Source organism: Anolis sagrei, chromosome 1 (assembly GCF_037176765.1).
Source record: "Anolis sagrei isolate rAnoSag1 chromosome 1, rAnoSag1.mat, whole genome shotgun sequence".
In the NCBI taxonomy this organism is placed as follows: Eukaryota; Metazoa; Chordata; class Lepidosauria; order Squamata; family Dactyloidae; genus Anolis; species Anolis sagrei.
Genome location: NC_090021.1, coordinates 159,521,579 through 159,544,802, shown reverse-complemented (window position 1 = coordinate 159,544,802; position 23,224 = coordinate 159,521,579). Strand labels below are relative to the sequence as shown.

Sequence of the window (23,224 nt, the reverse complement as noted above, 5' to 3'; positions counted from 1 at the left end):
GTACTAAATGGAGATATATGGATGCAATTGCCCTTCCACAGGAGACCTGCAGAAGGTAAGCAGTACTGCTTTTCCAAAAGCCATAGTATACATCTGAACTGGTAAATCATGGTTTTCAAGAACCTTTGAAATCTTAGGTTGGCATTATGGATATGCTGGGAAATTAGTATTAATGTCAAAGCATTGGTACCTCATTCAAACAGAGTTTGTTTTGTTTGAGCCGCCATTTTTGCAAAGAAGTGCCAGATGTCTTTTTTGCTTTTACCAAGAAAAAAAAATAGTTTGAGAAAATAAAGTGTCTCAGTCTAAGTTTCAGCTTTATATATCATAAAGCTTCAGCAGAAAAATATTTCCATATTGTGTACCCGTGATGCATTAAAAGTTTTTGACATGTAACCAGGATTACATGAGAGAATCATGATAGGTTGGTATGGTAAATAAGGTTAATAGATTGCAAGAAAGCAACTTTGTACAGTCGACTGCCATGCTAGAATGAACAGTTGGCTGAGGCACGGTAAACATAGTTCCTTCAAGGCCCGAAGGTACAATTATGCAATATATTCACAATGTAAACATTTTACTCAAAGTGATTTTACTAGGCTGAGAAGTAAATAGAAGTTTAATGTGGGAGAATAAATGTAAAACAGCTATGTAAATCAGCTATGTGGGATTGTTAAATATGGAGTAGGTAGAGCGGCTAATTCTTCAGGTTATTTTCAAGCCTAAATCCATACTATTTATTGATGCTTGTGGGAATTCCATTATGCGTCCCTTTGCAACCCTCTCTTTTGTTTAAGAAATGTACTTGTTTTCTGAAGGAAAAATCCTCCCTTCTTTCTAAATATTCTGCATAAGTAAAGTCCCCCTACTTGGAACCATTGCCTTCAAGTCCTGAAATTATAACAGATTAAATTTCAGTCAAGCATCATTCTGATATAAACATTTAATAAATATTATAACATTGGTAATTAGTTGTTTTATCATTCAATTCCCTTAGTTATGTATGAAGTTGTGGAAAGACATTATACTTGTTCTTAAATGGTAGAGAAGACTGTTTCAGGGCCTTTCCACAACTACAGATGACCTCTTTTGCTAAATATTGGTTCATTTCTATGCACTTAAAGATAGTACTAAATGGAGATATATGGATGGTTTAGGTGGATGAATGGAGCATGGGATTACTGTGCCATTCATGTGTTAATGAATAAAAATGTTTTATGCCAATTATTTGGATCTAAGAAACATTTTAAAGGATACACATTGAACACATTGCACATCCAAGGTTAGAGTTACAGTTTCCCTCTAAGGATACACAAGCAAAGAGAATGTCTCTGACTAGTTTCAGGATGTAACAGAGACAAACAGGTAGCAGAATCCAAATAATTCTTGTAATTGCACTTTTGATCACCTCCCCACTTCATCTGTTTAATGAACATTTTAGGTGAGGAAGGCATGGTTATCTATGTTTCTGATGATGGCCAGGCACTACAACTACTGTCAATTCTTTCTCCCATAAACCTAAAGTGATTTATTAAGTTACAAAATTATTCATACCTAGAGGTGTACACATCTTTTTACAGCTCACTAACCATTAACAGAAGTTTAAATCACCTTTAACCTCTTGGCACATTTTGATGGAAATATGGTCTGAAATATTTGCTATGCACTCTGTTGCTGAAAAGGGAGAAAACTGTAATAAATGTAACCTGCAGCATTAACAACCGCTGGGATTTTTCTGGAAATGGTTGTGTTTATTAACATATTTTGTAGCAGAATATCTGACTTGTAAAATGCAAAGATGGATTGGCAGGGGCGGCTCAACTCATTACGCAAAGTAAGCATTTGCAGTATAGTTGATTTTGCCCAGGAGCGCTCTTGAGGGAAAATAGACCTTGACATATGCGAGTTGTAGTTACTGGGATGTATAGTTCACCTGCAAAGAGCATTCTGAACTCCACCAATGATGGAATTGAACCAAATATGGCACACAGAACTCCCACGACGAACAGAAAATATATATCAGTGATTGGTTGGGGGGTGTGGGGTGTGTGTGCCAAAATATTGTTTGCTTACAGTTGAAAATTACCTAGGGCCACCTCTGTGGATTGGCCTAGTGTAGTTGTAAAACTAAATTGCCATCTGTCTAATTTCTTTTATTCTCCTGTCTTTAGCAAGGTAGGCTGCGGTCTGTTTCCCACTAACCAAGGAGTAGGTTCACCAAATTCTTGATTTTTTTTTTGGTGATTTTATAGTGTGCTTTAGTTACATAGGGATCAAGAAAGAGTAGAAATGTCATGTATTCTCAAATTCAGTTTGCAGTTTTACAGTAGCTTTTTACCATTCTCCTGCCGCTTGGCTTCCTCACATAATGTCTACTCTGTCTACATTGCTGAGTTGGCCCTGCTACCATTTTCGAAGTGGTTGGTGTTGACTTTCCTCCTCTCCGATGTGGATTTTGAAACTATTGCTAACAGATAATATAATTGGTTACAGTTGTCAAAAAGAATTCACACTCTATATCAGGGGTCTTCAAACTTTTTAAACAGAGGGCCACATCACAGGTCCTCAAACTGTTGAAGGGCCGGATTATAATTTGAAAAAAAACCATGAATGAATTCCTATACACACTGCATGTATCTTATTTGTAGTGCAAAAAACACTTAGAGATGATACAATAATTTAAATGAAGAACAATTTTAACATATATTAACTTATTAGTATTTCAATGGGAAGTGTGGGCCTACTTTTGGCTGATGAGATAGGATTGTTGCTGTTGTGTACTTTCAAGCCATTTCAGAATTAGGTTGACCCTGAGCGAGGGCTGGGTAAATGACCTTGGAGGGCCATATCTGGCCCTCGGGCCTTAGTTTGAGGACCCCTGCTCTATATTGACCACATACTTCTACCCATCCATTTCTCAAGTAGTGTAAAACACCCGGAGAACAATGTTTATGGTGTATTCATATTTATTTAGCAATTAAAAGCTATTTTTTTGTATAGCAGTGTGAATGTTGGAGATGAAGGTTCCAATATCTGCTTGACCATATTGGCTGATGTTGGGCAAGTCACCCTCTCAGCTTAAGAGGAAGGAATGTTAAACATTTGGATAAATCATGCACAGAAACCCCTTGGATAAGGCAACGTCATCCTTCTGTTTGCCATGCCTCCTCATCTCCTATCACATTCTAAATATGACTGAAAAAAATCTGTCAAATACCATTCCAGGAAATAATTCAAGCTTGTGCTTCGTCAGCCTAATTTTCTCTGAGTTGGGTGCCGAGCAGAAACAGATCACTTGAGCATACTGCATTATGTAACACTTTTTAATTGTATATATACAGAGGATAAGAAGAGCACTTATTTTTCTGTATTTCATTTTATATTTTATTCAGCATTAAGACCAATATCTTTCCATAATTAAGTGTATGTGGGTGAAAAGTTTGTTCCCGGTTAAAAGTGGAACACATGTCACTTTTTATAAAGGCACATACAAGTCTGGCCAAAGGGCGTACAATGCACTTTGGTTTTCATTTGGGGGGAAAAATAGTTATGGCAACAAAGTGTTAAACATTAAGTCGAAAGCCCAATCAAAGTATCTTCACTTGCATGTTTATTAAATAATTTCCATATAATTGTGACAGTAATGGGCAATATTTCTTGATGGCAGTTGAAATATGTATAGCGTATATAATATTTTCCTGCATATTCATTGTATGCTTCAATAATACTGAAAGAACTGTTGTTGTCAATTATATAACTCCTTCTATAGAGTACACAAAAGTTTAATTCAGTTTTTGATGCTTATATGTTTGGATTTTTATATTTTTTTCTGCCTCCCATAAATAGAATGACTGGTTTATCTATTTAGAAACACAGCCCTCCTCTCTTTCCCCTCCTCTTTGTTTAGGAACAGATCTATTCTGGGACTATAGCATGTGCTTGAATTCTTATTTCAACTGCCTTATCTTGATTTCAGCCATCTGCTGCAGTCTCCCAACAGTGAATGTACTGGTTGTAGCTAAATAACTGCTATTGCCCACTACTTTGCACATTTCACTAGTCACTAAACTTTAGATGTATTTTCTTCCATTTTGTAACAACTTTTGAAGGTCTTCAATTTGCAAGGTTCAACCTTTTACGAACACCAAAGTGAAAATGGCCTGTGCTTATACTCACAAAGGATCTCAAATGTATGCAAAGTCCTGATTGTTCAACACAGCAAGAAAATTCACTTTCACAGTCAACAAGTCATCTTACTCAGTAGAACACAAAAAGTTAAATGGTCTGTAATTTCAATATTAGCAAGGAAAATACAGTACAAATTACTAAAAAATACTAAAATATAGAATTGTTTTCAGACATCCTTGCTACATGAATAGCAGCAGTCACCTGAAATTTGAAACTTTTAATAAAAAGTTCTTAAATATAAATTATATGGCAAATGTACAATACATTGCTTATTCAGTCTTTTAATCCAGTGTTCTGCAGTAAGCCAGCAACCATTACAGTTGCCTGTCTTTGTGAGAAGAAACCCCCAACCACCCCCAAGTCGATCTTTTCCCTTAGTATCATGAATGCGAATGGTCTGAATCAGGTATACCACTGTCCCTGTAGCTTCTGTTACTGCTGCTTTCACTGTGGTTGTTCTTGTACAGGTTCATTCCATTTGGTGGGAATATGGTGTGTATTACAAACTCCTCCTTGGATACTTGTTCGTTGTTCAGAGAGATCATCTGAAAAGACGTCTCTCTGATTTCCAAGATGGAGTTGTCCTTCTTAGTTCCAGCTTCCGCATAATCATCTTTTCTCCTCCGCCCTTTGCTGTATGTACAGTTTCTTGAGAACAAGGATCCATTCCTATGGACATACCAGCAGACTAACGCAAGCAGTGCTATCGCTACTAATGCCACTGCACCTCCTATGATGGCGGCTAAGGGCAAGTTGGAGTTTTTGTAGGGCTCTTTCTCTTGTTCATGGTTCAGGGTTGTGGTAGGGTTGTACATTTTAAGGGGTGCAGTTTCAGTCTCTATGCAAACAGGGGTTTCGTCGGACATATAGATGTTACTGGTTTCCATAGGAACCATGCATACACGATAGGGTGAGTCTGGCTCAAGAGCCGTGAGCAGATAGTCGTTCCGGTCTCCTGTAACAATTGTTTCAGTTATAGATCCAAAGGCAGGGCTATGACCCATTTTGAGCCAGCTAAGTCTTAAAGCAGTCATGGGTAGTGCAACTTTCCAAGAAATATGAATAGTTTCAGTGCTTACAGATTTTACAACAATGGTAATGATTTCTTGTACTGGGGTAGCGGTTGTCCTGTAGTTTCTGCGTGGATTTGGAGTCTTTATTTCAGGTGATTTGGTGACAGAAACTGACCAGTGTCCTTCTATAGGGTATAAAGTGTTTGGTACTGAAGCAGTATTTTGGACAGTGCTTACCATTTCATCATCTTTGCAGTCAAATAGGTCGGGGTTGAGGTCTTTGATGGCCATGCCACGCACTTTCTCTGGTGCTTGACACATCAGTCCACGCACATTCACTCTGACAGGCATCGTCTGCAACCAGTCACGAACCCACTTCATTCTGCACCCACAGCGCCAAGGGTTGTTGCGAAGGAACAACTGGGTTATATTGTCCAGGTCATCAAAGACACCCTGAGGTAAATTACTGAGATTGTTGTTTGACATATCTAGCCGATACAACTGTCGTAGGTATGCAAAAGCATTAGATGGTACACGATTTATATGGTTTTCTTGCAGGTAAAGCTTTCTCAGGTTGTTGCCTGGCAAATTTGTTGGAGCTGCTGTAAGAGAATTACGGACCAGTGAGAGTTCTGTTAAATTGACTAGGTTCATGAAGACTTTTTCTCCTAATCCATGATTGCTTAAGAGATTTCCATCTAGAACTAGACGTTTCAGATTTGTAAGGTCTTGAAGGGACACCTCCGAAATTGTGGAAATGCGATTATCATCCAAGCGCAGCTCTTCTATTGTTTTAGGCAAGCCCCAGGGAATGGTGCTGAGGTGATTTCGAGAAAGAAAAAGAAGTCTGAGAAAGATATTATCCCGGAAGGCTCCGTCTTCAATGCTGACTGCAGAAACAGAATTATCATCCAAATGCAGCTCTTCCAGATAAGGAATTTGTGACAGGGAGTCATAAGTAATTGTCCTTATGTTGTTTTCTTGTAAATGCAATTCCTTGACAAACTTGGGGAGGTTGATGGGGAACTCATCCAAACTGTTGTGGTATAAATAAATTCTCTCCACTTTGATCAAGGTTTTCAGGTCAGATGGAATTCCAGCATTATTAATTTGATTATTCTGAAGGTAAAGGGTTGTAGCATCCGCTGGAATCCCAGCAGGGATCGATGTCAAGTCACGATCGTTGCAGTAAATGAATCCTGCATCACAGCGGCAAACTGAGGGGCATGATTTGGCACTGACAAAGTGAGGTGCCATTTTGAGCAACAGCCCTATCTTTGTCCAAATTAGGATGAAGTTCCAGCTTACACTGATCATGGTCGAGGTGCAGTGAGGTCCACACACACAGGAGCTTTCAGCAGTCTAGAAGAAAAGATTAATTATGTTAATAGTGGGAAATACAACAGAGACCCCAGTGAAAGAACCATCTTGAATTGATTAGACCACATTTTCACAACAGAGTTCTCTAAACGTTACTTGGAAAAAGTATCATTTCGTTGGGTTTACCCTACTGGTGTGTATGCATGAGAGTGTCTCAGAAAATGTTTCAAAGGCAAAGAATTTGCATAGGTAGATTGCTTTGTGCTCATCTATTCCCCACACTCACATAAATAAGGTTGACAGGATTATTTGGGTGAGACAGAAGTATTTTGCTTGTGCATGCGAGTTTGTTCACAAATTTCATGCTTGGCCTAACATAAATTAAGTTTAAAGCCACAATCTGAGGAATTCCTTTAGGCAGGCCCAAGGGCTTTCCCCTCCTTTTGTTCTAACTACAGCAGAGGCTCTTTCTGAAATAATAACATCATTTTGACAGAAGCGACACCAGTTTTAATTTTACCAGGAAAAAGCTTCAGAAGCCTGCCTGACTACATAATTCTTTGAATGTTGTCTTTGCCATTCAGTTATAAGAAGAGCAGAGTGAAATGTTTCCTGGACATAAGCACACAGTGCTACCAAAACTCTCTGCTAAGGGATCAGATGTTATCTAGTTGGTTAAATTGGTAGCCACAAATCCTTGATTCTTCTTGGACAAATATTGGATGACTTATTAGTCTTTGCATTTTCACTCATAAGAGTGTAATTGTGTACAGAAATCATAACTAGTGGAATTGGGGGTACAACTAGAGAATTCACCGCAGCTTAAATGGAAGCTTGATTTCACCTATCTTTAATGTTAAAGAAATCATACACATACATGAGTAATGGTTCTATTTTGGTGATCGAGGTGCTGCATGTTTGGTAGAATTGTAAGTTCACTGATAATAGAGATGTTAAAGTTAAGTATAAAATCTTACACAAACCCAAGCCCGAAACATTAAACAAAACCAGCATCATCACTATGAAAGTCGAAGATCAGAGGGGCTTTCCTTAGTCAAAACCCTAAATCCAGGAAGACACTGTCTGGAGGAGACTTCCTCCTCCTCCTCCCTTCCCACTGCAGCACTCAGTGCCATTTGGAAACTGAGTCTGGAGAAGGTATTGGTGCACCAAAGCACATGAGGGTCTGGGACATGTGGATATTGCACTACGGCAGCATGATAACCCTCTTTCAGATGCTACTGATGGTATCTCACTGGATCTCATCTAAATAAACAGATAAACAAACATTTATCTATTCCCCTGTGAAATTAACAAGGAAAAATAGAATTATTTGAAATGGTATGGTTTCCTTTTTCCAACTAAAGAAAGGGCTATATAATAATATGTCATGTGTTTGGAAAGATAGTTGTGAAGGTCTCTGGGAAAGGCAGATATTGGCAGATATGGGACAAAATTTGAAATTCCTTCTGTTCCTGATTTGACAATTTTATTTGTAGTGCAAAAAACACTTAAAACAATACAATAATTCAAATGAAGAAAAAAATTATCATATATTAACTTATTAGTATTTCAATGGAAAGTGTGGGCCTGCTTTTGGCTGATGAGATAGGATTGTTGTTGTTGTTGTTGTTGTTGTTGTTGTGTGCTTTCAAGTCGCTTCAGACTTAGATTGACCCTGAGCGAGGGCCGGGTAAATGACCTTGGAGGGCAGAATCCGGCCCTCGGGCCTTAGTTTGAGGACCCCTGATCTATAGAGTGAAGTATCCCACTTTTCATGTTTGATTGTTTTCTTAGATCAATTGCTGTTAATGTCTTGCATAAACAAGACATATGGTATTCATTGGCAAAACAACACACATGCATAAGCTTACCTTATTTAAAGATGTGAGGGAACCTCTTGTGCTTCCTAAAATCCAGTGAGCTTTGCAGTTTCCCAAAAGCAAATGGACTTGGAAGAAGTTTATAGTGTAGTTCACATAGCCCTGCTTCTTTTACAGGAGCCGCCTAAATGATTCTTATGGGCAGAATGTCTTTCCTCGCGAGCCCTGCTATCGTCATTGAACATTCCCATAGAGTTTTACCATGGCACATAAGCACATCAAGTTTGTGAGGATAAAAGCTTCAGACTCCTTTTAAAACTCTGCAGCAATGAGTATTTGAGGAGGAAGGAGGGGCGGGGGCTCTTTCTTTTCCCCTTCGAGCCTGTGTGTGAAGAACCTCCTTTGTGTGGTTTGAATGCCCCTTTACAAAAATTGCTCTTTGTAATTCTCAGACGCTCCTTTATATAGTGGGGTTAGAGATGGTAACTCCAGTTCCATGTGTTCAAAACCATTCATGATGCTAAGGCCTGAATTATGATGGGTTCTTCCATCGGCTGAGGAGAGAGGCTTCCCCCGGCGCAGGATCATCCAGCTATATAAGCCTTGAGCAGGGGAGGTGTCCTGGTAAATCCATGCCTGCTGGGCTGCCCCCTAATTTAGTCCTTGATCACAATCTCCAGCTCATGATATTTCCTCATTCTCTTTGCAAATGCAGGTGCTCACTTGTCCTTTGCTGGTTTTGATTTAAACTCAGAGTCTTTTCTTCTTAAAGAAACCAACACATTCTCACATGGGGTCCTTTCTGATATTCACTCAGTCATTGCCTGTCAAGATAAGAAGAAAAAACTATTATCAAGAAGAGATGCTGAACAGCCTGATGCAAATTTTGTCTCACCATATTTATTTATTTATTTATTTACAGCTTTTATATTCCCCCCTTCTCACCCCGCAGGGGACTCAGGGCGGATTACAGTGTATACATATATGGCAAACATTCAATGCCAATTTTTGACATACAAACATATACGGACATACACAGAGGCTATTTAACTTTTTCTGACCGCCAGGGGAGGTATCGCTTTCATCGTCCATCTGTGACGCTGATGAAGCACTTCCGCATTCCCCGCATGCTTCCCCGCTGGAATGCTTTGCTGGAGTTTTCTTTATGGCCTCATAAATCAGTTAATTTAGCCTCTCCACACTTTAAGGTGGAACCTTATTTTCCTACTTGACAGATGCAACTGTCTTTCGGGTTGCAAAGGTCGACAACAGGCTACACACAATTGGTTGGAAACCCACTCCAACCTGGGCTGGCTTTGAACTCATGACCTTTTGGTCATGAGTGATCTTAATGCAGCTGACACTCAGCCAGCTGCGCCACAATCCCGGTGCATATATATCTCTATATATATATCTATATAAATAAAAATGTAATGTTCGTTTGTGGGATTAACAGAACTCAAAAACCACTGGACGAATTGACATCAAATTTGGACACAAGACACCTAACAACCCAATGTATGTCCTTCACTCAAAAATTTATGATTTTGACATTTGGGAGTTGTAGTTTCTGGGAATTATAATTCACCTACAATCAAAGAGCATTCTGAACTCCACTAATGATGGAATTGAACCAAACTTGGCACACAGTCCTCCCATGACCAACAGAAAATACTGGAAGGGTTTGGTGAGCAATGTCCTTTGGTTTTGGAGTTGTAGTTTACCTGTGGACTCAAACAATGATGGATCTGGACCAAACTCTACACGAAGACTCAATATGCCCAAATGTGAACACTGGTGGAGTTTGGGGAAAATAGAATCTTGACATTTTGGAGTTGTAGTTGCTGGGATTTATAGTTCACCAACAATCACAGAGCATTCTGAACAATAGAGTTGGGCCAAACCTCTCACAAAGAACCCCCATGACCACCAGAGTGGGTCACAGCAAGGCGTGGCAGGAGATGGCTATATATATATATATATATATATATATATATATATATCACAAAACCACATTTATAGGAGTGATAGCTGAACAGAAAAGCCCCCCCCCCTTTAAAAAAAAGGATCTTACATGCTTCTCTCTTACTTTCAGCCATTGCATATAGTCAGTGCAAACAAAATAGCAATGAAAGTCAGCTTTGATCAACCGACCAAAGAGAAACTCTGTTTCAAAGTTGACACATGACTCTTTGGATTACAGATCAAGGCCAAACTTCTTTGGATGGGATGCATACCAGGGTTTCTGGGTGTTTGCTTTCAAGAAACGAAATAGCCCAAAGAGCAAAACTGCAAAAGAGCAGTTTATATTCTGTCCCTCCACCCTTCACAGTGTAATGATTAGGCCGAATAGACAATTGTTCCATCTTAGCCATTCTGGTTTTAATTTCTTGGAAAGCTGCTACAGAACAGGAGACAGATGATTTTACGTATCTAATGATGCCTGAAGTGTAATGATGTAGAATACGACTGAAAGATGAAAACATTAACACTGCATTTCCTACTTTTTCTGTAAGTTCAGGATGACTCTGGACCCATGTTTTGAGTCTCTTTTGTTGGGAGAAAAAGCAGGGTATAAATGTTTATCATCATCATATGTTGTTATTGTTGCTACTCTTTCACTGCACTATAATGCATGAGATAGACAGGTGTTGCATACCAAGGATAGTGCAAGCTGTGAAAGGCTATTGTGTTACATGCAAGGAACGTTTCCTTCTTATGTGGAAATGCAGTCAGCCTTCCACATTCACAGGTTAGGAGCACAGGCCTTTATGAAAGTGAAAAACCAGAAATAGAGCAATGGGTATTTTTTCAACAGAGAAAATATTTAGGTCTTGCAGCAAAACAAGTTTGAACAATGGCTTCAAACTACAAGAAAAGAGATTCCATCTGAACATTAGGAAGAACTTCCTGACTGTGAGAGCCGTTCAGCAGTGGAACTCTCTGCCCCGGAGTGTGGTGGAATCTCCTTCTTTGAAAGCTTTTAAACAGAGGCTGGATAGCCATCTGTCAGGGTTGCTTTGAATACAATTTTCCTACTTCTTGGCAGGGGGTTGGACTGGATGGCTCATGAGGTCTCTTCCAACTCTACGATTCTATAAATATGACTCACATCTCTGGAAGTTCACCATAGAACTACACTGGAGGATCTAGAGCAGTGGTTCTCAACCTGTAGGTCCCCAGATGTTTTGGCCTACAACTCCCATAAATCCCAGCCAGTTTACCAGCTGTTAAGATTTCTGGGAGTTGAAGGCCAAAACATCTGGGGACCTACAGGTTGAGAACCTCTGAGGTATAAGTTCCTATAGAGATGTTCCCTTTAGAAATCTCTGGGTTCTCCATCATGACATAGGCTCACACTGCAGGTCCTTGAGATTCTTAGAGATAACATTTTAAATAAACCCATGAAATCAAATATACAGAAGTCAGAATTGCACATGTAGAAGGATGACTATTCAATGAAGGCTGCACTCCTGTGTTCTCCAGCAATATAATAGATCCCCCTTCATCCATAGGCCTCTGTTTTAGGACACATACTTAAGATGAGTTCCCATCCTGAAACATAATTGTCTGTCTTGTTTAATTTCTAATCACAATTGATTAAGCAGCATATTTGGTGACTGTGCAGCCCCAAATTATCTTTTAAACTGTCACTCCTTCATGCTCAATTCCAATAGCTATTAATCAGGGTATTAATTTTTTTATTGTCTTTTACAACTCCACTGTGGCCTCCCTTGCCTCACCATAATTATACCAAGCAAATATAATTAGAGGGGAAAGAATATTGTGTTTGTGCAAAATTAAGGTCACTTGTTTAAATTATGATTACTGATTATTTTATGCTGGTTTGCGGAGTCTGTTTACCTGGAGATTTCAGCACCTGCAAATTATTGGAACAAGCCTTTGAGATAAATATTGTTCTTAAAATATTCAGCTGGTCTAAAATGTGGCATTGACCCAAAAAGATTGTATTACTTGGAAATTGTTGAAAAAATAGTGATATAAGGCTTGGTGACCATAGTTTGAGATCAAATAAAAAAGATCAATGCCAGAATGTGACAAACAATTAGTAGATTCTGCTTATGTAACCAATTATTTGCCTTATTTGTTCAGTTGCCTTAAAAGGGTAGGAAATATGGTGTACTTCCAGAGTTTATAATCTGGGTTTGAGCTTTCTAATCCACTTTGGTTAACCAACACAAGGGAAGAAATGCTACTGTGGATCTATTAGTAAGTTTGGATAACAAAAGGGATTTCAAGTAAGATGGAGAAATCAATTAATTGTGGGAGAGTGATTCATTTGGTAGAAATCTATAGAAATGAAGCATTAGAACTGCCTAAATTAGTGAATTGGTATTGTTCCTGAAAACAATAGACATAACACTGAAATTGAAGAGACAGAACATTTGTGTGTCTTATTTTGAGCAAGGAGAGCACTCTGCTTGTTCTTGAGAAGAGAATTTTGAAAATGTGTTCTCCAAATGCTTGAAATCACCCCCTTTTTTTGCATCATTTGATATTCAAACCCTCCCTTATTGCCCCTATTGTGTTAGCAGCAATGTTGGATTAAAATGAAAGCACTAAAGCTCATTAAGTTCTTGGGTTTTTTAAATCCCTTCTCTCAAAATTACATCAAAACAAAAGTATAAAATAAAGCGGGCCTCACTGGGGGAAAAAGGACTGTTTCAAACCGTGGATTAAGTTGCTCTCTCCCTTTTTACCCTTTCTTTCCATTAGATGGAAGAAGAGTTTTCTTTAGTTATTATTTAGTTTGATATCTTGCGCTTCCCCTTTTGTATTCTAAACTCGAGCTGAAAACATGGAGTTTGCATGAGAAAGGCTGCAGTGATCTGTCCACACAGAGGGGAATCTGGCTGCCTTAACCCAGCTTTGCCTTTTTCTCCAGCGCCCCTTAGATATCCCCCAACATCCAGTCATTAGAGCTGAGTTTGCAGGAAGAAAAGAGAGATGTCCCCCACTGTTCAGAGACACTTTGCCCAGGGTTTCACGACATCCAGTTGTGAGCTTCATGGACTCGTGGTTTTGAAAGAGAACATTAATTTTTAACAAAACCACAAGAACATGGAAGAAATCCTGGTTCAAAAGTATACATTTGAAAAAGAGAGATGCTCCAGATTCAAAAGCATCGCCTTTCACGGGATTGTGCCTGGCAGATTTAGGAAAAGACTCCTGTACATCTGCTGCCCAATTTCCTTGTTTAATCATGTTTGTTTGCTATTTATAGTGCATGGAAGGATTAGCTGCAATTTAAAACTGCCATTTGCAAAAGGAGTATTTGCACTCTCGATATTCAAATGTACCCTACATTTAAAGACATAAGAGAGAAAGAATTCTTTTTAGCCAATTCCCATTTTAGTGCTGCGTGATTTGCCTTTTATTTATCCCAAACCTCTGAAAAATTGTAGATGTTGCCATGAGTGATTTTGTGAGCTAGCTGATGAGACGTTGATGTGAACCACCACGTTTTCATTCTCAGCAGTGCTTTACTGATTCAAATATATCTCTTTAGGCTATAGATGTCATCGGGATGACAAGTAGAATTAATTCTGCCTTGCTGTACCAAAGTGATTGTTCAGCAGTTTTGGTTTTGCATCGCTGTGTGATTTATTTTGTAGTGCCCTCTGTGGACTGAGGAAAGTGTCTGCTCATACAGTTAGTGTGTTAAAGTGCACGGAGATTACTGTATGGGGTTTTATTAGTCATTCAAGAATCACAAGGTGGCTTTGCTTGCTATTCAGAAAGTTTGCAAAGTGATTTTGGTTCAACATGATTCAGCTGAACTGAAAACAGAAGTGGGTAACATTGTTTTCTTTAAGTGTACTCTTCAGGCCTGGTTAACACTGACAGCCAAAGGCTTTCTAAGCACCCGGTCTAGTTGCTACAGTTTTCAGGCGTGTAGTGTTTCAGGAAGGTGCCCCATTCTTTTGTTCAACGTTAGGGAAGCAGAAGGAGCTTAAAATGTCTTCCGGGAGGGTTCAAGAATGCAAAGCTTTGTGGAAAAATAGTCTCCTGAATCATATTTCCCCTCCTTTCAGAAACACATTTTTTGGAAATAAGCACATTTTGCAATTGTGTCACATTGAAATGCTTGGGCACGCTTTTCATTTTCACTTGCTAAATTATTTAGATTAACCACATTTAGTCATAATTTAAGGATCTTCACTTCACTTTATTTCTTAATTATTCGCTCTCCACCAAGGTACTCTGAGCGACTTACAATCTAAAATAGCATTTACACAATATAAAAACATTCAACATAAAAACATTCAACAGTGACTATTTGGCAAATTAGATCTGATTACTTAAATGCACAACCAAACAGCCAAATCTTGAGTGCCTTTAAAGTCATGAGTGCCTCTAAAACAAAGCCTGTGTAGGCTGGCATATCATTTGTTTTAACTATAGCTATGCTAAAAATGGTGTTTATTTACCTTTTGAAATATATAGGAGCAACAAAGGCATCCTGGAAAACACTAAAGTTACCTACAGTTTTACAATGAAAATTTGTCTCCTTAAAAAAACCTAGATCCAACTTTTAAACAAATATAAAGGAGCCAAGCATTCTCCTCTCCATCCATGGAAAGCACGCACTATTAGATAAATGCTATTTACATCTTGAGAAGCATTTGCTTCCAATGCCTTTGTTATTCTGTTAAATTCATTTTCCAGGGTGAATGAGCTGTAAAATGAACTGTAATTTCACTCTTCAATAATATAAATAGAGGTTGGTGTCACAAAGTGGCCACAGTTCCTTGAGGGGAAAGATAAGGGCATAAAATTGGTGGGTGGGGTGGATTGAAAGCTTTGAGTTCTTGGAGAAGTTCTCTTGCAGAACTTGCACCCTGCTCCCAAGCTTTAGTCTATATTTGGCAGACAGGTACATTAATGCTATTTACATCTTGGAGAAGTTCCCTTGCAGAACTTGCACCCTGCTCCCAATCTTTAGTCTATATTTGGCAAACAGGTACATTAATGCTATTTACATCTTGGAGAAGTTCTCTTGCAGTACTTAAACCCTGCTCCCAAGCCTTAGTCTATATTTGGCAGACAGGTACATTAATGCTATTTACATCTTGGAGAAGTTCTCTTGCAGAACTTGCACCCTGCTCCAAAGCTTTAGTCTATATTTGGCAGACAGGTACATTAATGCTATTTACATCTTGGAGAACTTGCAGAACTTGCACCCTGCTCCCGAGCTTTAGTCTATATTTGGCAGACAGGTATATTAATTTCAGTGGGACTAACTTGGAGGAGATTTAAGGTTGCCCTCTTACAGTGCACTCCTGTTCAATGTGAAGGAGATCATTCTGATGTAGGTTCATAAACATTTAGTTCAAGATAACTGTGCCTAGCTTTGCAGTCCCTTGTCAGCTCTGGCCTATTGATAACTTACGCTCCTTCCACACAGCTGAATAAAATCCCACATTATCTGTGTACAGGCCTGTAGCCGGGATTTTGATTCGGGGGGGGGGGGGTGTGAGTTTGATTCGGGGGGGGGGGGGGCTGAGTCTGAGTGAAAGAGAGTCTACCCTAGCAAACCTTTTGCATCATTACCCCAATACCCCCATGCATATGGGATATATTGAGTATGGTGATCAGATCATGATATGTATAAACATAACAGTTTAAATAATGCACCAGTAAGGCCTTCTCATGGACCACCCTGAGATTTTTTTAAGGGGGGGGGGCTGAAGCCCCTCGAGCTCCCCCCTCCCAGCTACATGCCTGTCTGCGTTGAATTGGAAGATATGGTAATGTTCAAAGCAGATATTGTGGGATTTTCTGCCTTGATGTTCTGGGTTATATGGCTGTGTGGAAGGGCCCTAAATTATCTGAGTCCATGCTGCCATAGAATATAATACTACTAATAATAATCTAATTATATATTATATATGGCTGTGTGGAAGGGCCCTTAGTCACAATCAGAGATTTACTGTCCTTGCCACAAGTTACAACCTGTGCTTTGAAGTATTTTTACCATACCAAGAACAGGCCTTAATACATTTTGAACCTTGTGCCCTGAATAAGCAGATAAAGATAGTTCTGGTCTAAATATAGCTTGTCCTCCCTGCTTTCTGTTAGTTGAATTCACAACTGTTTATGCTCAGAGTATCTTGTTTATTCAATTTTCCTTTAATACAATCTTATTCATACTGCATGCTTTGTGGTTGGTTTTGAAAATAGGTGTTGATTTATTGTCACTTATTAAGGTGACAATATATTCTAAAATACACCAGTTCTTTCTATTATGTCCCAAAGCAGAACTGGACCCAGAATCCATTGAAATCTGTTGATCATTTTCCCCTGTGGTTTCCTAGATGCTACATCAAATCCTGATACAGTTGGGAAAAAAGGAATTAGAGCTCTCCCCTCCCTTTCCCATTCCCTTATTTATCAATCCCAGAGTTATAGATTGTTTATCTGATCCATGTCAGTGTCTGGGGAAGAGAAAGATAGATGCCAAAATGTAGTACAAAGCCCAAAGTAGGGAGTGATTCATTCCTGAATGAAAGCACTATCATATATTTGTAGAGAAAGGCTAAGAGGACTCTGGCTTTAGCATGGAAATTCTGCCCACTGGGGGGTAGCACATACTGCAAGAAGTGTCTTTCCAGCCCGTTGCAAGTCTGATTTTTTTAAAAGCTGCTGTCCAGTTTCCCTGCTTTAATCACAAAGGCTTCTGCCGAGAGAGAAAAGCAGAGATTCCAAGGAGAGGGGAGCCATACTCAGAGAAGCATTTGCTTCCAATGCCTTTGTTATTCTGTTAAATTCATTTTCCAGGGTGAATGAGCTGTAAAATGAACTGTAATTTCACTCTTCAATAATATAAATAGAGGTCGGTGTCACAAAGTGGCCACAGTTCCTTGAGGGGAAAGATAAGGGCATAAAATTGTGGAGTGGGGGTGGATTGAAAGCTTTGAGTAGAGATTTAATGGTTGGCAATTACAGAAATGTATAAAAGACAGAGGAAATTGTCTTTCAGCATAAGAGTACTAATCATGTAAACCCTGTTTTCTCAAACCTGCTTTCTGAAATGTTGGAAAGGTAATTTTAAAATACGGACTTTTGTCAGAGATAAAGAAGCACCATCAGTGATAGGAACAATGTATAGCAGCAACCGGGCTTTGCACACAATCCCCTTTCCAAACCCAATTCAGTTTTGTGTGTTAATAAAAGATTCCTAGATTTAAAAAGAAAGCATCTTTCATGGGGTAGATCGTCTTCCATAGGAACAGAGCTAAAGCTAAGACATTATTTTTCAAAGTCTGAGAGATCTCAAGTTTCATTTCAACTTTTACCAACTTCTCTATAAAAGGATGTTTCTGGCTGCGTGTAAATGAAGGATGGAACCTATAATGTATCCTCTGTGCCTCTTTGCATAATCTGATTGAGGAAGCAATCTGAATTTTGCAGTCATTTCACAATGCACCTAATTGTGACATAACATCTTTAATGTGCACATGGCAGCCTCTTTCTGTCAATTCTTCAGTCAATCAAACAACCTACCCCCTAGTATTTTTTTCTAGAAATCAATTAAGCAATTACCCATAGATAATAGTGTTCATATACTTCAGTGCATGCCATTGAACATCATTTGCACTACTCACACCAGCTTTGTGACTTTAGGGATGCCTATTGTTCCAAAGTTCCAGCTTAATAAAAATTTATTTAATTAAATTTTAAAATTTAAAATTTTTAGTCTCTGGAATGGAGAAAAAATGCATGTAAGATGTGACATACTATGAAGGCAATGCTTCCCATATGCATCTTATACATGACTTCTTTTTTTCTGTAAGCCACGCCACTTGGGCAAAGGAAAACTGATAAAAGCACTGCAGAACAACTAAAAATGGAAATGTGCATGCCTACGAAGCAGACGTAGTACCAGCGTATAGAATACAGAACAATAATTACTAGCACACAAACACGCAGTTAAAACTAATCTCTTTCCATGGTAATAATTCTTTAATAATATTTTACTTTATGTAAGCAGATACAATCCAGTGCATTATGAATGAAGACCCTCAACTTTCATGGAAAAAGCTGCTAGAACTAGCCAGTTATAGTTTCCCCTCAGAATCAGGATTATATAACTGTATTACATTTTGCTTTTCCTCTTTCGAAAAACTGCTATAAGAAAACCCCAGAAACAGTAGGCCTGTTGCTCTATTGGAAACCATTTTATTTTACATGCATACTCTATAGAGTTACCTTTGAGATGCTGGGAGGTTTGCAATTTTAAAATTGACGTTCACAGATTAATCTTAGAGCATAAAAACAAAGTCTTTCCAGGATCAAAATATTTTTCAAAGCTTTATTTACAAGGGAACCAGAAGTGATTGATTTAAAAATTCAATATGGCAATCTCTGCCCTGCTGCTTCCACGCTTCTCGGATCTAAAGCTTAGATTTGTTCATTTGTTTCGTGAGATTTATTGGCTAGTTGTGCCAGTTACATTCTGTATTTGGCCAAGCAGTGAGGTTTGTTAATCCAGTGAGGAAGTAACGTACTCTTTCTCTGTGTGTGCAGATGCGTGCATGCATGTGTGTGTGTTTGTGTAGCTTAGATGTTAGAATTCCTCTAACAGTATATGGTTCCAGCCCTATAGACAGGGGCAAAGAGTAATGCAGGCTTTAAGACCTAGGTGTAGCTGTTCATTTATTCTTTCCAAAGAAATATAAAAGTTCTTCGAAGTCGACTGAGATGTTCTGTCTTAGGCAGAATGCTCATTTTCTGAGGGATTATTGATTTCCTTTCCCAGCTGTAAAAATTAGTATTAAGGGAACACACGGATGCCACATACACAGCACTGGTGTGCAGCTTGAAGTATTAGCATTTTTTGCTAAGCCAGGATAGCCTTTTGATTGTAAAGAGCGCGATACAAACACCATTAATGCTAGCTTTCAAATCCCTGTGTAAAAGTACAAATGCCACTTTTGCATAGCAGCGTAGGCTTAAATGCTGTCTCTCTTGATCTCCCTGATCCCATTTCCTCATTCGGCTGAGCTGAATTTGATAACATTTTGGTCCGAAAGAGAGCACACTGAGAGTGCCGATTAGAAGGAAGCAAGAAAATATACTTACCAGCAAAGCCGGAGTGGCAAAATACATAGAAAAGAGATCCCATTTCTCAAGGCAGGGCAGCAGTAATCCCACTACGGGTTGTAACATTCCTTCGTCTCAGATCCCCCAGAAAGAAAGCATCAGCACCAGCAGCTAAGGAAGGCGCTTGGGCTGTGCCAGTCCCTTCTCCCTCGGTGGGAAGGAATGAGGGGAAAGGCATCCCAGTTACGTGCACACATCCCACCTCCAAAGAAGTCTGAAGTTAAAGCTTTCACCTAACAGTGGCTGAATAAAGAGGTGATGTCATCAATGGGCTGGTCTTTGGCTCGGCTTCAGTCAAGCAAAGGGAGAAGAAGGAGAAAGCAGCCTGCCTGCCAGGAGTGCGAAGTGTGGGCACCAGAGGGCGTCAGAGAAGCAGAATCCAGGCTTGCATGCCCAAACCAGAGCCCTTTCTCCAGATCTCCAGGCCTGCCTGCCTGAAACAGTTCACTCCTGTTCGAATCAAGTACCTCTTGGCAGCATTTCGACATACAGACAGGGAGGTTTTCACACAGTTTCACCCAATTTAATTTGGACCGGTTGCAATGGCATCTCCTGCGTATATACACAGAGGCGGCCCTAGGTAATTTTCGACGGTAAGCAAACAGTATTTTGGCACACCCCCACCCCCCCCGATATATATTTTCTGTTCATCGTGGGAGTTCTGTGTGCCATATTTGGTTCAATTTCATCATTGGTGGAGTTCAGAATGCTCTTTGATTGTAGGTGAACTATACATCCCAGTAACTACAACTCGCATATGTCAAGGTCTATTTTCCCCCAAGAGCGCCTCAAGAGCGCCCTGGGCAAAATCAACTCTACTGTGAATGCTTACTTTGCGTAATAGGTGAGCCACCCCTGTATATACATTTCATAATGTGACCTGATCTGATACTGTTAAGGAACAGAAATCATTAAAGTGCTAGAAAGTTCACCAGCACAGCCAGCTGCGACCATACCTCGTGAAGTCTGACTTGACCACAGTGGTCAGGCCCGTAGCCAGGATTTTGTTTCGGGGGGGTTGAATTTTTTTCAGGGGGGGGGTTTCGGGGGGGTGAGTCTGAGTGAAAGAGGGTCTACCCTAGCAAACCGTTTGTATCATTACCCCAATACCCCTATGCATATGGGATATATTGAGTATGGTGATCAGATCATGATATGAATAAACATAACAGTTTAAATAATACACCAGTAAGGCCTTTTTGCAAACCACCATGAGAATTTCGGGGGGGGGGGCTGAAGCCCTTTAAGCCCCCCCCCCCCCCCGGCTACATGCCTGACGGTGGTCCATGCCTTAGTTACCTCTAGATTGGATTACTGCAATGCACTCTGCGTGGAGCTTCCCTTGAAAACGGCTTCCGTCTCCTCACTCCAACAAACATGAAAGAGAAGATATGCACAGGGTTGTTGTAGGTTTTTTCGGGCTGTATGGCCATGGTCTAGAGCAGTGGTTCTCAACCTGGGGTCCCCAGATATTTTTGGCCTACAACTCCCAGAAATCCCAGCCAGTTTACCAGCTGTTAGGATTTCTGGGAGTTGAAGGCCAAAAACATCTGGGGACCCCAGGCTGAGAACCACTGGTCTAGAGGCATTCCCTCCTGACGTTTTGCCTGCATCTATGGCAAGCATCCTCAGAGGTAGTGAGGTCTGTTGGAACTAGGAAAAGGGGGTTTATATATCTGTGGAATGACCAGGGTGAGACAAAGGACTCTTTTCTGCTAGAGCTTAGGTGTGAATGTTTCAACTGACCCCCTTGATTAGCATACAATGGGCTGACTGTGCCTGGAGCAAACTTTTGTTGAGAGGTAATTAGATGTCCCTGCCTGCTTCCTCTCTGTTGTTGTGCTGTTGCAATTTTAGAGTTTTTTAATACTGGTAGCCAGATTTTGTTCATTTTCATGGTTTCCTCCTTTCTGTTAAAATTGTCCACATGCTTGTGTATTTCAATGGCTTCTCTGTGTAGTCTCACATGGTGGTTGTGAGAGTGGTCCAGCATTGTCTGTCGTCTACATAGGGACCACCAAACACAGCATTGCCCAAACACGAATCAAGGAACATGAAAGGCACTGCAGACTACTTCAACCAGAGAAATCAGCCAAAGCAGAGTACCTGATGAACCAACCTGGACACAGCATTTTATTTGAGAACACAGACAATACAAGATATGCACAGCTGAAAGCAAATTTGGTCCCATGTTCATTCAGAAAACATTATTAAAAATGGCTGGTTTGAAATTTTTAATTTAACACTTTCTCAACTATCTCTGGATCTTTGTTGTTCAAAGCAACACATTTTCCATAAGAATAAAACAAAATTTAGTACATTCTCTTCATAGGAGTGGTATGCTTTGCAGGAGCTTCTCTCTTTTGCTCTAGCTCAGTGGTTCTCAACCTGTGGGTCCCCAGGTGTTTTGCCCTTCAACTCCCAGAAATCCTAGCCAGTTTACCAGCTGTTAAGATTTCTGGGAGTTGAAGGCCAAAACATCTGGGGACCCACAGGTTGAGAACCACTGCTCTAGCTACAGATCAGTATTGAGCATTCAATGTGTACCAAAAATATCCAGCATCAACATTTCAACACTTCTTAAGGAGAAAACAATGCTCTTTTGAAATGTTGATGCTGGATATTTTTGGTACACATTGAATGCTCAATACTGGTCTGTAGCTAGAGCAAAAGAGAGAAGCTCCTGCAAAGCATGCCACTCCTATGAAGATAATGCACTAAATTTTGTTTTATTCTTACGGAAAATGTGTTGCTTTGAACAACAAAGATCCAGGGATAGTTGAAAAAGTGTTAAATTAAAAATTCCGAACCAGCAATTTTTAATATTGTTTTCTGAATGAACAGTGGACCAAATTTATTTATTTTGGGTATTTTTACCCCGTCCTTCTCAACCCCCTAGGGGGGGACTCAGGGCGGCTTCCAACCGACACATATTCAATGCCTACAATTCAACATAGTAAAATTATAAATAATTAAAACATTAAGTTAATACAATAAAATGTAATAGACAAAAGGCAATCTGCTTTGAGCTGTGCACATCTCCACATCACAGAGATGGCTGTCACCAATACTCTACCTTACATGTTTGTTGGAGTGAGCAGACGGATTACAGGCGGTGTGTTTGGTAATTCTGATTAGAACAGATAAAGCATTGTAGATACTCATGTTGTTGCCTTATCTCACTGATAAGACTATTCAGATGTACTTGGTATCTTCTACTGTGATTTACTTTTCTTTCACCAGTAGTTTATTAACTGGAGTGGAGTCCATACAGTTGACATTTTCCAAAGTCTAGATTGCTCAGAGATTGGTTGTCTCTGAATTTAATCAATTGCAGACCACCATACGTTTTTGGATACATTCTTTTGCTTCACTTAAAAAGCAAAACACCTCTTCCCAGCATTTCTATGGGATAGTGCTGTGTGCCCAACAACAAGCCTTGGTGCCATCAAAGCAAAGAGTTTGATAACTGTTTGCTGGCCTCTGTTGTTTAGTGACTGCACTTTTTTGCTGGCATCAGAAGACAGAAAGGCCAAGCTTAATTAAGTTCACAGGAGATTTGGTAAATTAAAGCACTGTGGCTATGGAAATCATTAAGAATCTAAAACGTTGGGGGGACAAAACAAGTGGAAACATTTAACCCTATTCGTTTCTAGAATGTCGTAATGCATTTGCATCAATGAAGCAGAGAGGTCATCTGTTTGCCCTAATAAAGTTCTTTGTAGAATGTTCTTCAGTAATTTAGTTTTGGGC

The 23,224-nt window shown here is 39.6% G+C and overlaps 2 protein-coding genes across 2 annotated transcripts in view; one reads left to right on the top strand and one right to left on the bottom strand.

Moving 5' to 3' along the window:
• MACROD2 (mono-ADP ribosylhydrolase 2) overlaps nucleotides 1-23,224 on the top strand; it is a 1,709,805-nt gene that overhangs the window by 127,075 nt on the left and 1,559,506 nt on the right. The gene's annotated exons all lie outside the window — the stretch shown is intronic.
• Nucleotides 2,949-19,745, bottom strand: FLRT3 (fibronectin leucine rich transmembrane protein 3). Its single transcript, XM_060784118.2, has 3 exons — nucleotides 19,451-19,745; nucleotides 8,396-9,168; nucleotides 2,949-6,563 (listed from the first exon to the last, which is right to left on the bottom strand). Exon 3 carries the CDS (start codon nucleotides 6,516-6,518, stop codon nucleotides 4,569-4,571), a length of 1,950 nt encoding a protein of 649 aa, XP_060640101.1. The 5' UTR covers nucleotides 6,519-6,563; nucleotides 8,396-9,168; nucleotides 19,451-19,745; the 3' UTR covers nucleotides 2,949-4,568.

Coding starts and splice junctions, on each gene's coding strand:
- FLRT3 (XM_060784118.2), bottom strand. CDS start 6,518: ATGATCAGTGTAAGCTGGAACTTCATCCTAATTTGGACAAAGATAGGG.